General features: G+C 49.8%; 1 protein-coding gene across 19 annotated transcripts in view; it reads left to right on the top strand.

The window, feature by feature from the left end:
• nrxn3 (neurexin 3) overlaps window positions 1-14,844 on the top strand; it is a 1,403,890-nt gene that overhangs the window by 1,376,170 nt on the left and 12,876 nt on the right. For 13 of the 19 annotated variants that reach the window (XM_033027583.1, XM_033027578.1, XM_033027577.1 and 10 more), the window contains one exon: window positions 6,372-6,459. In XM_033027583.1, the coding sequence (XP_032883474.1) occupies window positions 6,372-6,459 (88 nt within the window). The remainder of the gene's footprint in view (window positions 1-6,371; window positions 6,460-14,844) is intronic. The other 6 variants (XM_033027582.1, XM_033027591.1, XM_033027586.1 and 3 more) reach the window with 1 other exon arrangement.

The following is a 14,844-nucleotide window of genomic DNA, read 5'->3' as shown; positions in this document are numbered from 1 at the left end:
GCACACAACAAACACATACATACACACACACACACGCACAATAACAACCAACACACAAACATAAACACAACACACACACACATACACACACACGCACACACGCGCGCACACACGCGCGCACACACACGCACACACACACGCACACACACACATGCGCGCACACACACACACACACACACACACACACACATGCGCGCACACACACACACGCGCGCACACACGCACGCACACACACGCACACACACACGCACACACACACACACACACACACACACACACACACACACACACACACACACACACACACACACACACACACACACACACACACACACATCTCTTGCAAGCCGCCTCTTGTCCAGTCACGGAACACTGCTTCCCCCCGGCTCATCTTGACAATTTAATATTCATAGGCTCTCTCCGCCTGGCTTTGAAGATCTATAAATGGATCTCAGAGTGAAATGATTCTATGGAAAGTAAAATCTGTACAAATATCTCCAGCTGTTAACACCACTGCTTCAGTATATCAGGCAGCAAACTGAAGTCTGTGATATCATTGTTCTCCCTTCATCTCTTCATCCCCTACGTGCCTCAGTTTTGGAGGTGAGGGGTTTTCTTTTCAGAGTCAAGTAGCGAACCCCCTGGAACCCCCTTACCAACCCGAATCTCCATGATGTGAACCCTCGTGGGCCTTGCTTCCCACCAGGGCTCCAAGTTAGCAGAGGTAACCATACTTTACTTTAGTTTAGAGATACAGCACGGAAATAGGCCCTTCGGCCCACCGGGTCCGTGCCGACCAGCGATCCCTGCACACTATCACCATCCTACACACACCAGGGACAATTCACAATGTTTCCAAAGCCAAATAACCTACAAACCTGCACGTCTTTGGAGCGTGGGAGGAAACCACGCACACATGCACACACATATGTACGCATGTACGCACGCACGCACACACACACACACGTACGCATGCACACACGCACGTACGCACACACGCACGCACAGACACGCACATACGCACTCACACGCACACACACACAAACACGCTCACACACACATATACGCCGCATGCACACACACGCTCACACACACACACACGTACGCATGCACACACACACTCACACACAAACACAAGCACATGCACATAAACACACACGCACACATACACGTACACACACACGCACACACACCATACGCACGCGCAAGCATGCATACACACACACACGCGCGCACACACGCATGCACACATACACACACGCACGCTCATGCACGACCACACACAGGCGAGCATGTTCGCACATGCACACGCACGAGCACGCACACACACACAGGCACACACACACACATGCACAGAGACACATGCACACACACGCACACACACAGCTCACTCAGGTCAGAAGCAAAACGTGTTTAGCAAAATGTAGACTAGGAGCGGCACGGTGGCGCAGCGGTAGAGTTACTGCCTCAGCACCAGAGACCCGGGTTCCATCCTGACTACGGGTGCTGTCTGTACGGCGTTTGTACGTTCTCCCCGTGAGCTGCGTGGGTTTTCTCCGGGCGCTCCGGTTTCCCCCCACACTCCAAAGACGTGCAGGTTTGTAGATTAATTGGCTTGATAATAATTCATGGCTGAATAAAAGGGCATACCTTTAAAATGGACAGGAAGGAACTGCAGGTGCTGGTTTACACTGAAGATAGACACAACATGCTGGAGTAACTCAGCGGGTCAGGCAGCATCTCTGGCGACAAAGGATAGGGGACGTTTCGGCTCGGAAACCAACTGCAGTTTCCAGAGATGCTGCCTGACCTGCTGAGTTTCTGCAGCATTTTTGTCTCAGCTTTTGGAAGGAGATGAGGAGGAATTTCTTTAGCCAGAGTATGGTGAAGCTGTGGAATTCACTGCCACAGACGGTGGTGGAGGCCAAGTCATTGGGTATTTTTAAAGCCGGGATCGATGGGCCTGTCCCACTTACGCAACTTTTTCGGCGACTGCCGGCACCCGTCATAGGTCGCCGAAGAATGTTCAACACGTTGAAAATCCAGCGGCGACCAGAAAGACGCTACGACTCTTTGGGCGACTGAGGAGACGACTCATGACCGTACGGGCGACACCCTGGTGACATGTCGCGGGGTGAAGCCTGTATGGTCGTGAGTAGCCGCCCAAAGATTCGAACCTTGTTCTGGTCGCCGCTGGATTTTCAACATGTTGGAAATTTTCGGCGACCTGTAATGACTTATGACGGGTGCCGACAGTCGCCGAAAAAGTTGCGTAAGTGGGACAAGCCCATAAAGGCGTCAAAGATTACGGGGAGAAGGCAGGAGACTGGGGGTGAGAGGGAAAGATAGAACAGCCGTGATCGAATAGTGGAGCAGACCCGATGGGCTGAATGTCTTATGACAATCTTAGCAATGTGGAAAGTTGCAAAGGTTTGACCTATTTACAATAAAAAGCACAAGGAACAAAAATGGTGGAAAGTCTGTCGGTCTGAAGAAGGGTCTCGGCCCGAAACGTCGCCTATACCTTCGCTCCATAGATGCTGCCTCACCCGCTGAGTTTCTCCAGCATTCTTGTCTGCCGAGGAGCAAGAATGGTGCCGTTTGAATCGACCCTGGGGTCAGTGAGATTGAAATTCCTGTATTTTACTTTACTTTAGATGTGAGAGATACAGCGCAGAAACAGGCCCTTCGGCCCACCGAGTCCATGCCGACCAGCGATCGCCCCATACTCGCACTATCCCACACACACTAGGGAAAAATGTTCCCTATGTTGGGCAAGTCCAGAACCAGGGGCCACAGTCTTAGAATAAAGGGGAGGCCATTTAAGACTGAGGTGAGAAAAAAACGTTTTCACCCAGAGAGTTGTGAATTTGTGGAATTCCCTGCCGCAGAGGGCAGTGGTATCCTTGACAAGGATTGCAATATAATTGTTTAGCAGTTGCTTAGCATATTTGTTCTTGTATTATGGTGGTGTTTTGTTTTATTGTATTGTCAATACTATTTTAATATTTAAATAAATATTTTTGATTAAAAAAACAGAGGGCAGTGGAGGCCAAGTCACTGGGTGGATTTAAGAGAGAGTTAGATAGAGCTCTAGGGGCTAGTGGAATCAAGGGATATGGGGAGAAGGCAGGCACAGGTTATTGATTGGGGACGATCAGCCATGACGGGCTCAAAGGGCCGAATGGCCTCCTCCTGCACCTATTTTCTATGTTTCTATGTTTCTATGACAAGTTACAATTTACGGCAGCCAATTAACCTTCAAACCTGTGAGCCTTTGGAGTGTGGGATGAAACCGGAGCACACGGAGAAAACCCACGCAGTCACTGGGAGAACGTGCAAACTTCCTACAGACAGCAGCCGTGGTCAGGATCAAACCTGGGCCTCTGTCGCTGTGAGGCACCAACTCTGAGTTTGAGTTTAGTTTATTGTCACGTGTACCGAGGTGCAGGGAAAAGCTTTAGTTGCATGCTAACCGGTCAGCGGAAAGACAATACATGATTACAATCGAACCATCCACAGTGTACAGATACATGATAAGGGAATAACGTAAATAGTCCAAGGTAAAGTCCGATCAACACAATCCGAGGGTCTCCAATGAGGTAGGTAATAGCTCAGGACCGCTCTCTAGTTGTTGGTAGGATGGTTCAGTTGCCTGATCACTGCCGGGAAGAAACTGTCCTTGGTCAGTTTAGGTTCTTCTTCTTCTTGCGTATGGCGGCACAGCCTAAAGTTGTAGATCAAGGGCGGACATCCAGGCCAGGACAGCATCAGTTATTGGGTGGATGGCTTTGATGCCCCCAGGGAAAAGCCTCAGTGGGCTGTCATTCATGATGTGTGTGGGATGGTCTAGTTTGGATGTCCGCAGTCACAAGCAGGGCTGTCTGTCATCACCCACTAATGCAGGTGACGGGCTGTCCTTGCATGGAGGGTGCCGATTCTGTTCAGGGTCGGCCACTGCTTGCGATGGAGGACAAATCCCGGTGGGTTCACTGTGGGTCTGTGGTGACCTCTCCATTGTTGGTGTTGGCATCTTTCCGGGCTCTGCGCCACTCAGTCCTGGAGTCAAAGTCTTCCAGGGATTTAACGGGAGCCCAGAAGGGTTTGCGGGACTTCAGGCACGTGTTGGGCAGATTGGTCAAGCCAGCGTGGATGGGAGGGTCAGGGTTGGCCTCGATGGGGCACCAATCTTTCAACATACTCTCCCTTCTGCGTATGCTGGGAGGGGCGATACGAGATGAGGTTAGTTTTCCGTTATTCTCACGTGCGCCAAGGTACAATGAACCTGGAGGTGTGCGTTTTCACACTTGCCCGATGGGAGAGGGGAGAAGAGGGAGTGGCCGGGGTGCGACTGGTCCTTGATGACACTGCTGGCCTTGCCGAGGCAGCGTGAGGTGTAGATGGAGTTAATGGAAGGGAGGTCGGTTTGCGTGACGGTCTGGGCTGGGTCCACAACTCTGTTCCCAAACCGTGCCGTGATGCATCCCGATAAAATGCTTTCTGTGGCGCATCTGTAGAAGTTGGGGAGAGTTGCAGGGGACATGCTTGCCAACTTCCAAAGCCTTCTAAGGACGTCGAGGCGTTGGTGTGGATTCTTGGTTCTTGGGTGGTCCTGGAGAAGTTGTTGGTGATCTTGACTCCCAGGATCTCTCTTCTTTGGCTCCGTCAATGCAAACTGGGGCATGTGTATCACTTTGCTTCTCTGAAGTCCATCACTATCTCCTTCACCTTACTGGCATTGAGTGAAAGGTTTAGGAAGGAACTGCAGACGTCGGTTTATACCAAAGATAGACGCAAAATGCTGGATATGATTCGAGAGAACTATGTTTATCCCAGGAGGGAAATTGATCTGTCAACAGTCATAAAACACAAAATATATGAAACATGAAATGAAAGTGACGAGTGGAAAGGATTGGGGATGAGCAAAGATTGGGGGGGGGGGGGGAATGGGAGTCAGTCTCAGTCTACCCCATGACAGAAGGGGAAGGGGTTGTACAGTTTGATAGCCACAGGGAAGAAGGTTCTCCTGTGGCGTTCTGCGCTGCATCTTGGTGGGACCAGTCTGTTGCTGAAGGTGCTCCTGAGGTTGACCAGTGTGTCATGGAGGGGGGTGTGAGCTGTATTGTCCGGGATCATCCTCCCATCCAAGACCACCTCCCGTGAATCCGACTCCAACTCCGCCCCCAGGAACAGAGCCGGCCTTCCAGGAGCCGTAACTCGGCGGGACAGGCAGCATCTCTGGAGAGAAGGAATGGGTGGGGTTTCGGGTCGAGGCACTTCTCCAGACTGCCTGTCCCGCTGAGTTACTACAGCATTTTGGGTCTCATCTTGAGGGAAGAGTTGTTCTCTCGACACCAGGACACGCGGTTCGCGATCTTCTTGCTGTACTCCGTCTCATTGTGATTTAATATCCGCATTACACCGCGACGATGGTGTCATCGAGTCATAGAGTGATACAGTGTGGAAACAGGCCCTTCGGCCCAACTTGCCCACACCGGCCAACATGTCCCAGCTGCACTAGTCCCACCTGCCCGCGTTTGGCCCATATCCCACTAAACCTGTCCTATCCATGTACCTGCCTAACTGTTTCTTAAATGTTGCCTCAACAACCTCCTCTGGCAGCTCGTTCCATACACCCGCCGCACTTTGTCGAGTTGTCCTACAACTTCTGGCTGTGCACGCCACACGCAAGAAGAAGAAGACTGCCCTTTGTGTGAAAAAGTTACCCCTCAGATTCCTATTCAATCTTTCCCCCCTTCACCTGAATACTCTTGTACACTCTAGAGCTTAGAAGGATGAGAGGATATCTTATTGAAACATACAAGATTATTAAGGGCTTGGACACGCTAGAGGCAGGAAACATGTTCCCGATGTTGGGGGAGTCCAGAACCAGGGGCCACAGTTTAAGAATAAGGAGTAAGCCATTTAGAACAGAGACGAGGAAACACTTTTTCTCACAGACAGTTGTAAGTCTGTGGAATTCTCTACCTCAGAGGGCGGTGGAGGCCGGTTCTCTGGATACTTTCAAGAGAGAGCTAGATAGGGCTCTTAAAAATAGCGGAGTCAGGGGATACGGGGAGAAGGCATGAACGGGGTACTGATTGGGGATGATCAGCCGTGATCACATTGAATGGCGGTGCTGGCTCGAAGGGCCGAATGGCCTACTCCTGCACCTATTGTCTATTGACCTATGACGGGTGTCGGCAGTCACCAAAAAAGTCGCGTAAGTGGGACAGGCCCTTAAGTTTCAGTGAGATCTGTGCAAGGATGTTCCCGTACTCCGCACAACAGACTCTGTGCATCCAGACTCTGGTGATGTTATTTACACCAGACCGTGACTCCCCCCCCCCCCCCCTGTTTCTCGCCCGCAGGTCACCGATGACTTGATCGTGTCGTCCGCGGAGTGCGCCAGCGACGATGAGGACCTCGATGAGTGCGAGCCGAGCTCAGGTGGGTTAGGTCAGTCCAATTTTGCTTGCTTCTTCTTCCCCCTTCTCCCTCTCCCCCTTCCCCGCCTCCCCGCCTCCACCCCCTTCCCTCCCCTTGTTGTCGGCCGCGCGCTAGAAAGAAAAACGAGCTAAAGAAGTAAGAATTTTTTGAATAAAAATCCAAAAAAAACAGCACACAAAGTCGTGAGGGTCAAGAAAGGGAGAGGGGGGGGGGGTGGCTCCGTGGTGCGGTGTGGGAGAGGAGAGCGCGGCTTTAGGGACAGAGGCCATCTTTAGAGCCCAGCGACGATCGCCGTGTTATTCTCGTTATAAAGGTGCAATAAATTGAATCCATTAAGGATTTTTTTTCAATAAAGATAGCAGACATCGAATTAAACGGAGCTGCCCTAACATTGAACCAAGGATAAACACAAACAGCTGGAGCAACTCAGCGGGACAGGCAGCATCTCTAGGGGGGGAAAGGAATGGGTCATAGGAGTAGAATCAGGCCATTCGGCCCAACAAGTCTACTCCGCCATTCAATCATGGCTGATCTACCTCGCCCCTCCTGACCCCATTCTCCTGCCTTCTCAACAATAGACAAAAGGTCCAGGAGTAGGCCACTCGGCCCTTCGAGCCAGCACCGCCATTCAATGTGATCATGGCTGATCATCCCCAATCTGTACCCCATCAGGGAATGTTTCGGTGATTAGGTGACGATTTGGGTCGGCACTGTCTGAAGAAGGTTCTCGACCCCAAAGCCCAAGCCCTCTCCCCAGAGATGCTGCCTGTCCCGCTGAGTTACTCCAGTTTTTTTTGTGCCTGTCTGCGGTTTTAAACCAGTTCCTTCCTAACACGTTGAATCCTTCTGGGGTTCCCTCTTTGGAATAAGATGAAGGACACAAGCGGAGAACGGTGATAAAGATTGCACCTCGATAGGCCTGACCTCTCCTCACACCAGCCCAGGGGGACTTCTCCAGGGGGGGTCGGTGGGTTCAGAGGGGGCCCTGACCCCCTCACAAGGCAAAGCACAGCCGCTGAGAGACTAAACCAGCGACGGGCCCAAAAACTGCTTTGAAAATGTTGCTGTCAGAATCGCAAATGAATGCTGCTATAGCAAAGTCTTGAATTCACACTCCTTTTTTTTGTGTTCACTTTTCCACTACTCATTGACCGGAAGCATTTTGCTTTCTGCAGCCGGGCACAACTACCAGCTCGATGTGTGCCCTGCAACAACAAAAAAATAGGCCACAAAAAAACATTTGTATTTCATTTCCTCTCTCTCCTTCGAAAACCTGCCCACGGGTTGAGGCTATCACAGTGGTGAACAGATATCAAAGAATTTCTGTGTATGAAAGTTCAACTTTAATGTAGAATCATTCTGCAGGCCTGATGATATATGTATACACATACCATCAGAGTATGTACGTTTATATATTGATATATATATATCTAAACAGTAGTGCAGATATGAAAAGGGATATGGAGAAGCTAATTTACACAGCAAAAATATTTAAACCCCCTTATCTATTTATTCATTTAAAAAATTAATTAATATCGGGTCATCGGTCTTTGATATCAGTGACTGATATCAAGAAAACCAAGTTTTATCAAATTTCAAGACTCGAAATTTTGAAAAGTTTCCCTGAGTTTTTTAATCAACTTTTTTTTTTAAATTTTCACGATTTGGGCAAACCTGTGTACGATTTCAGATTTGAAAAGATAGGCCTTTTAACAGCCCTGAATCATCCCATCATGCGTTTACACAGAAATTCACGCCTTCATGCCTTTACCTTCACAAGCCAACAAGCTCACAACCGCATGCGATGTCGTCCTCTCTATTCTTTTCTATCTGCCTGTTTTAAGTTGAATTCCGTCATAATGTTTAATATCTAACATCTCCACGCCACTTCACTTCATCATGTGCCGCATGTAATTTTGGTGGTGGATAACGATACGGTCAATATATATATATATTATAGATACATGTATGTTATAAATATATATATTCATTTATACTTTGTGTAAAAAAAAAAATTTCAAAAATTAACATCACCTTGAACTTTTTTTGGAGACTTTTCGTTTTTTAATCACAAAAAAAAAAAAAGTCGTGATTATTTTTTCGTTTTTTTTTTTTTGCGGAAAAAAAAAAATGTTTTTTTTTCTCTGGAGGCAACAAAATCTTTTCTTGCCATCGAACCAAGCAGCAAGGGTGATGACTTCCACCCTGGACTGCTAAAGAAAGTTGTGTATGAATGACCAGTGGAAACAAAGTAGAATCCTGTTTGCCCTCTCCCCCTCCCTCTCTCTCCCTCCCGCTCTCCCTCCCTCTCCTTCTCTCTCCCTCTCTTCCTCCCTCTCTCTCCCTCTCTCCCTTTCCCTCTCCCTCCCTCTCTCCCTTTCTCTCTCCATCCCACTCTCACTCTCTCCCTCTCTCCCTTCCTCTCTCTCCCTCTCTCCCTCCCTCTCTCTCCCTCGCCCCCTCCCTCTCTCTCCCTCTCTCCCCCCCTCTCCCTCCCCCTCTCTCCCTCTCTCTCTCCCCCTCCCTCCCCCTCCTTCTCTTCTCTCCCTCTCCCCCTCCACCCTCTACCTCCCTCTCCCACTCCCTCTCCCCCTCCCCCTTCTCCCCCTCCCCATCCCTCTCTCCCTCTCTCCCTCACCCTCTCCCCCTTCCCCCACCCTACTCTGTATAAACCTTTTAACCTTTGAGGTCATAAGTTCATGTGATAGGAGAAGAATTTAGGCCATTCGGCCCGTCAAGTCTACTCCGCCATTCAATCATGGCTGGCCTATCTCTCCCTCCCAACCCCAATTCTCCTGCTTTCTCCCCATACCCCCCCCCCCCCCCCCCCCCCATTCCGATCAAGAATGTCCCTTCAAAACATCTCTCTCTTTTTTTTTGTCCTCCTTATAACAAGACAATAACCTTTATTCAAAGAAACGACAGATGGCACAAAAAGAATTTTATTGTCGGGCATCATTGTTATTTTCTGAGTGACGATGAATTCATCTTTGACTTGGTGAAGAAGCATTTGTACGCGGCATGCCCGTGGTACTAACTCCTTTCCATGAGCCTCGGGGTGTCGCGGGTCTCGAACCGGTGCATGGATTGAGGGTTCCATTTTGTGTGTGTCTGTGTCTCGTGCAAACTCGTCAGGGGGAGGGTTCAGCCATCCTGTCCGGATCATTTTTTTTTTTTTTTCTCGTAACAAGTTGTACTCGGTGTTTGTGGCCATGGGTATCTGCCGAGCCTCTGCCTTCTCGACTTCCTCTCTTGGAACTGCTGGAGTCCTTGGTCTGTGTCTGCCATGACTGCCGTTCAATGTTGTGACGTCACGTGATTCTGTTCTCTGTTTTTGTAGAGATCTGTTCAATTTCCCCCCCCCCCTCCCCTCTTCTCTCTCTCTATCCCCCACCACCTACCCCCCCTCCCCCTCCCCCTCTTCCCTTATCCTTCCCTCCCTTCGCCCCTCTCCCTGACCCCAAAGGAATTCCTAGAAGGGCAATACTCAAGCGAAATTTAGAAAAAAAACTAGGAGAAACCATAAATCAGCGGTATGAACATTGACTTCTTCAATTTCAGGTAGTCCCTGCTTTCTCCCTCCTTCCCCTCCCCTTCCCAGCTCTCCCACAGCCAACTGTCTCCGCCTCTTCCTTTCTTCTTCCCACCCCCCCCCCCCCCCCCCACCTCCACATCAGTCTGAAGAAGGGTCTCGATCCGAAACGTTGCCTATTTCCGTCGCTCCATAGATGCTGCCTGACCCGCTGAGTTTCTCCAGCATTTTGGTCTACTAACCATTAGGACTGGTCATTAAAAGTTGAGCTGGCTCGAAGGGCCGAATGGTCTCCTCCTGCACCTGTTTTCTATGATGCCTTCTCAACTCTGGGGTATTCCTCCAATGTATTAAACCCCGGCAGTGGGAGTTGGCGGGGCTACCAGATGCCTCAAATTGGTTTGACTGCAGACAAAAATGCTGGAGTAACTCAGCGGGTCAGGCAGCATCTATGGAGCGAAGGAATAGGTGACGTTTCAGTTCGAGACCCTTCTTCAGACTGATGTGGGGGTGGAGGGGTGGGGGGGGCAGGAAGAAGAAAGGAAGAGGCGGAGACAATGGACTGTGGGAGAGCTGGGAAGGGATGGGGAAGAAGGGAGAAAGCAGGGACTACCTGAAATTGGAGAAGTCAATGTTCATACCGCTGAAACAATTGGTTTGACTGAGCTGCAAGCATTAGGAGAGAAGATTAAAAAAACTGCCGCCAAGCCGTAAATGTCTACCTTTTACAGTAAGACATTCATCGTACCGACGAGGTTGTTGCCAGGACTCGTGATGCCTGAGCTACAGGGAGAGGTTGAGCAGGCTGGGACTCTATTCCTTGGAGCGCAGGAGGATGAGGGGTGATTATATGCGGGTGCACAAAATCATGAGAGGAATAGATCGGGTGGACGCACAGAGTCGCTTTCCCAGAGTAAGGGAATCGAGGACCAGAGGACATAGGTTTAAGGCGTGCTTCCAAGAATACGACCAACCCTTTCTTGCACCATTGGAATCAGTGTCACAGTCATACAGTGTGGAAACAGGCCCTTCAGCCCAACTTGCCAACACCAACCAATATGTTCAATCTACTGCTTAAGAAAGAACTGCAGATGCTGGAAAAATCGAAGGTACAAAATTGCTGGAGAAACTCAGCGGGTGAGGCAGCATCTACGGAGCGAAGGAATAGGTGATGTTTCGGGTCGAGACCCTTCTTCAGACCTGTTCAATCTACTCATGCAGTCCCACCTGCCTGTATTTGGCCCATTTCCCTCTAAACCTGCCTTACCCATGTACCTGTTTAAATTCATATTTTTAGTTTTAGTTTTAGAGCTACAGCATGGAAACAGGCCCTTCGGCCCACCGAGTCAACGCCTGCCAGCGATCCCCGCACATTAACACAAGCCAACACACGCTAATGAGCAATTTACACTTACACCAAGTACACAAACCCAAGCCAATTAACCTACAAACATGCACCAAAGAGGTAGATAGTAGTTCAGCACTGCTCTCTGGTTGTGGTAGGATGGGTCAGTTGCCTGATAGCAGCCGGGAAGATTTAAAGTCCCTGAATTAATATGCGCGTCCACCTGTAAACAGTTTGTGGGTGTTACACCAGTCGAAAGCAACTCCCAGAAGAGCTGATACATTGAACCAGGCAAAGAGCCAGGCGATAAGTTTCTTCACACGTCAATGCAGGTTGGAAAAGCCAGCGCTAATTCCACAAGGAGCGGAACGAGATTGTGGTCTCGCCTGGGCAGGCTCTGCTGCCTGAATGTTATCAGCGCAGACAGGTGGATGAGCCGCAATGGATAAGTGGACAGACTTTGCTCACAAACCTACGCTGGATCACAGCGGGTGGGAGGAGAGAGACGGCTTCCACAGAAACATAGAAACACAAGATACAAGATAGAAGATACATTTATTTGTCACATGTGCCAGTTGGCACAGTGAAATGTGTTCACTATACAGCCATACAATAAAATAATGAACACAACACACGATAGAGTTCTACATAAAACATCTCCACACAGCAGAATCAAAAGTTTCCCACAGTGAGGGAAGGCACGAAAGTCAGTCTCTACCTCTGATGTTCACCCGTGGTCGGGGCCTCCGGAGCCCTCCGCAGTCACCGCTACGGGCACCCCGCCGCTCAGGCCCGCTCGCCGGAATGTTGGCACTCCGACGTCGGAACGGGAGGCCAACCTCAGCGGCTTGGACCTCCGAATTGGCCGCTTCCCACCGGAGTCCGCGGCTCCCGACGTCCCCAGGCCGTGCCGGGCGGAGATTCAACGCTGGCGGCCCTCGGCAAAGGGCCCCAGGGACTCCGCCATGTCGGTCAGCGCTGCCTGCGTTGGGAGCTCCGTGAACCACGGCCCCGCGATGTTGGAGCAGCGGGCGCAACGCTCCGGAGCTTCAAACGGTGATCCAGGAAGGCATTGCCCGCTCCACGGCGAATCCAGCGTCGCGCCGCCACAGCCGAAGCTCTGGTCCGGTCCCCGGTCTCCGGTAGGAAAGGCCGCTCCGATCCAGCTGGTAGGCCGCGAGGTGGGGGGGTCGAGGACGTGACCCGGAGAAATAGTCGCATCCTCGCCAGGAAGCGACTGGGTAGCGGTTTCCCCCTTACCCCTCCCCCCTCCCCCACATAGAAAAAATAAAGAATCCCCCCAAAAAAACTGTTTAGACAAACTAAAATTTAAAAAAAGATAGAAAAAGCAGACAGGCTGTAGGCAGAGGCGCCTTCAATGCAGCGCCCCTAGTGTTGATGTTTTAAATAGATGGCGGGACTGTCATACGAGAAAAGGCTGGAAAGACTGGGCTTGTATTCACTGGAATTTAGAAGGATGAGAGGGTATCTTATAGAAACGTATACAATTATAAAAGGACTGGACAAGCTGGATGCAGGAAGAAAATGTTCCCAATGTTGGGGGAGTCCAGAACCTGGGGCCACACAGTCTAAGAAGGCCATTTAAAACTGAGATGAGAAAAACATTTTTCACCCGGAGAGTTGTAAATGAGTGGAATTCTCTGCTTCAGAAGGCAGTGGAGGCCAAGTCACTGGTTGAATTTAAAAGAGTTAGATAGAGCTCCTCTTTCTTCCTCTTGTTTAAGTGACTGGCTGGAGAGATTGTTGAGATTCTCTTAAAGATAGTGGAGTCAGGGGATATGGGGAGAAGGCAGGAACGGGGTACTGATTGTGGATGATCAGCCATGATCACAATGGATGGCAGTGCTGGCTCGAAGGGCCGAATGGCCTCTTCCTGCACCTATTATTTATGCTTCTATGGACTCGGTGGGCCGAAGGGCCTGTTTCCGCGCTGTATCTCTAAACTAAATTAAAATGAACCCTGGGCAGGTGGGACTAGTGTAGAATGGGGTCAGCATGGGCTAGTTGGGCCGAAGGGCCTGTTCCCTTGCTGTATGACTCTATGACTACGTTCAACATCCACCAGATGTCAGGGTCCTCGATGCATCAGCCGTCACCTTTTATCTCCTTCTTGCAAAATCTGCGATTCGGTAGCAAGAAAGGCAAAGTCAATGCTGGCATTTCTATCAAGAGGACTGGAACTCAAATACAGGGGTGTAATGTTGAGGCTCTATAAGGCGCTGGTCAGGCCGTATTTGGAGTACTGTGAGCAAAATTGGGCCCCATATCTGAGGAAGGATGTGCTGGCTCTGGAGAGGGTCCAGAGGAGGTTTACGAGAATGTTCCCAGGAATGCGTGGGATAACCTATGATGAGCATTTGACAGCACTGGGCCTGTACTCGCTGGAGTTTAGAAGGTTGAGGGGAGACCCTATTGAAACATACAGAATAATGAATGGCAAATATAGAGTGGGTGTGGAAAAGATGTTTCCACTGGTGGAAGAGTCTAGGACATAGAAACATAGACACATAGAAATTAGGTGCAGGAGTAGGCCATTCGGCCCTTCGAGCCTGCACCGCCATTCAATATGATCATGGCTGATCATCCAACTCAGTATCCCATACCTGCCTTCTCTCCATACCCTCTGATCCCCTTAGCCACAAGGGCCACATCTAACTCCCTCTTAAATATAGCCAATGAACTGGCCTCGACTACCCTCTGTGGCAGGGAGTTCCAGAGATTCACCACTCTCTGTGTGAAAAAAGTTCTTCTCATCTCGGTTTTAAAGGATTTCCCCCTTATCCTTAAGCTGTGACCCCTTGTCCTGGACTTCCCCAACATCGGGAGCAATCTTCCTGCATCTAGCCTGTCCAACCCCTTAAGAATTTTGTAAGTTTCTATAAGATCCCCTCTCAATCTCCTAAATTCTAGAGAGTATAAACCAAGTCTATCCAGTCTTTCTTCATAAGACAGTCCTGACATCCCAGGAATCAGTCTGGTGAACCTTCTCTGCACACCCTCTATGGCAATAATGTCCTTCCTCAGATTTGGAGACCAAAACTGTACGCAATACTCCAGGTGTGGTCTCACCAAGACCCTGTACAACTGCAGTAGAACCTCCCTGCTCCTATACTCAAATCCTTTTGCTATGAAAGCTAACATACCATTCGCTTTCTTCACTGCCTGCTGCACCTGCATGCCCACTTTCAATGACTGGTGTACCATGACACCCAGGTCTCGCTGCATCTCCCCTTTTCCTAGTCGGCCACCATTTAGATAATAGTCTGCTTTCCTGTTTTTGCCACCAAAATGGATAACCTCACATTTATCCACATTATACTGCAGGACCAGTCACAGCCTCAGAATTAAAGGCAGCTCTTTTAGAAAGGAGGTGAGGAGGAACTTCTTTAGTCAGAGGGTGGTGAATCTGTGGAATTCATTGCCACAGAGGGCTGTGGAGGCCAAGTCAGTGGATATTTTTAAGGCAGAGATAGACAAATTCTGGATTAGAACGGGT

The sequence above is a fragment of the Amblyraja radiata genome, chromosome 9 (genome assembly GCF_010909765.2).
Source record: "Amblyraja radiata isolate CabotCenter1 chromosome 9, sAmbRad1.1.pri, whole genome shotgun sequence".
Lineage (NCBI taxonomy): Eukaryota > Metazoa > Chordata > Chondrichthyes > Rajiformes > Rajidae > Amblyraja > Amblyraja radiata.
This window is presented reverse-complemented; position numbering and strand designations above follow the sequence as displayed.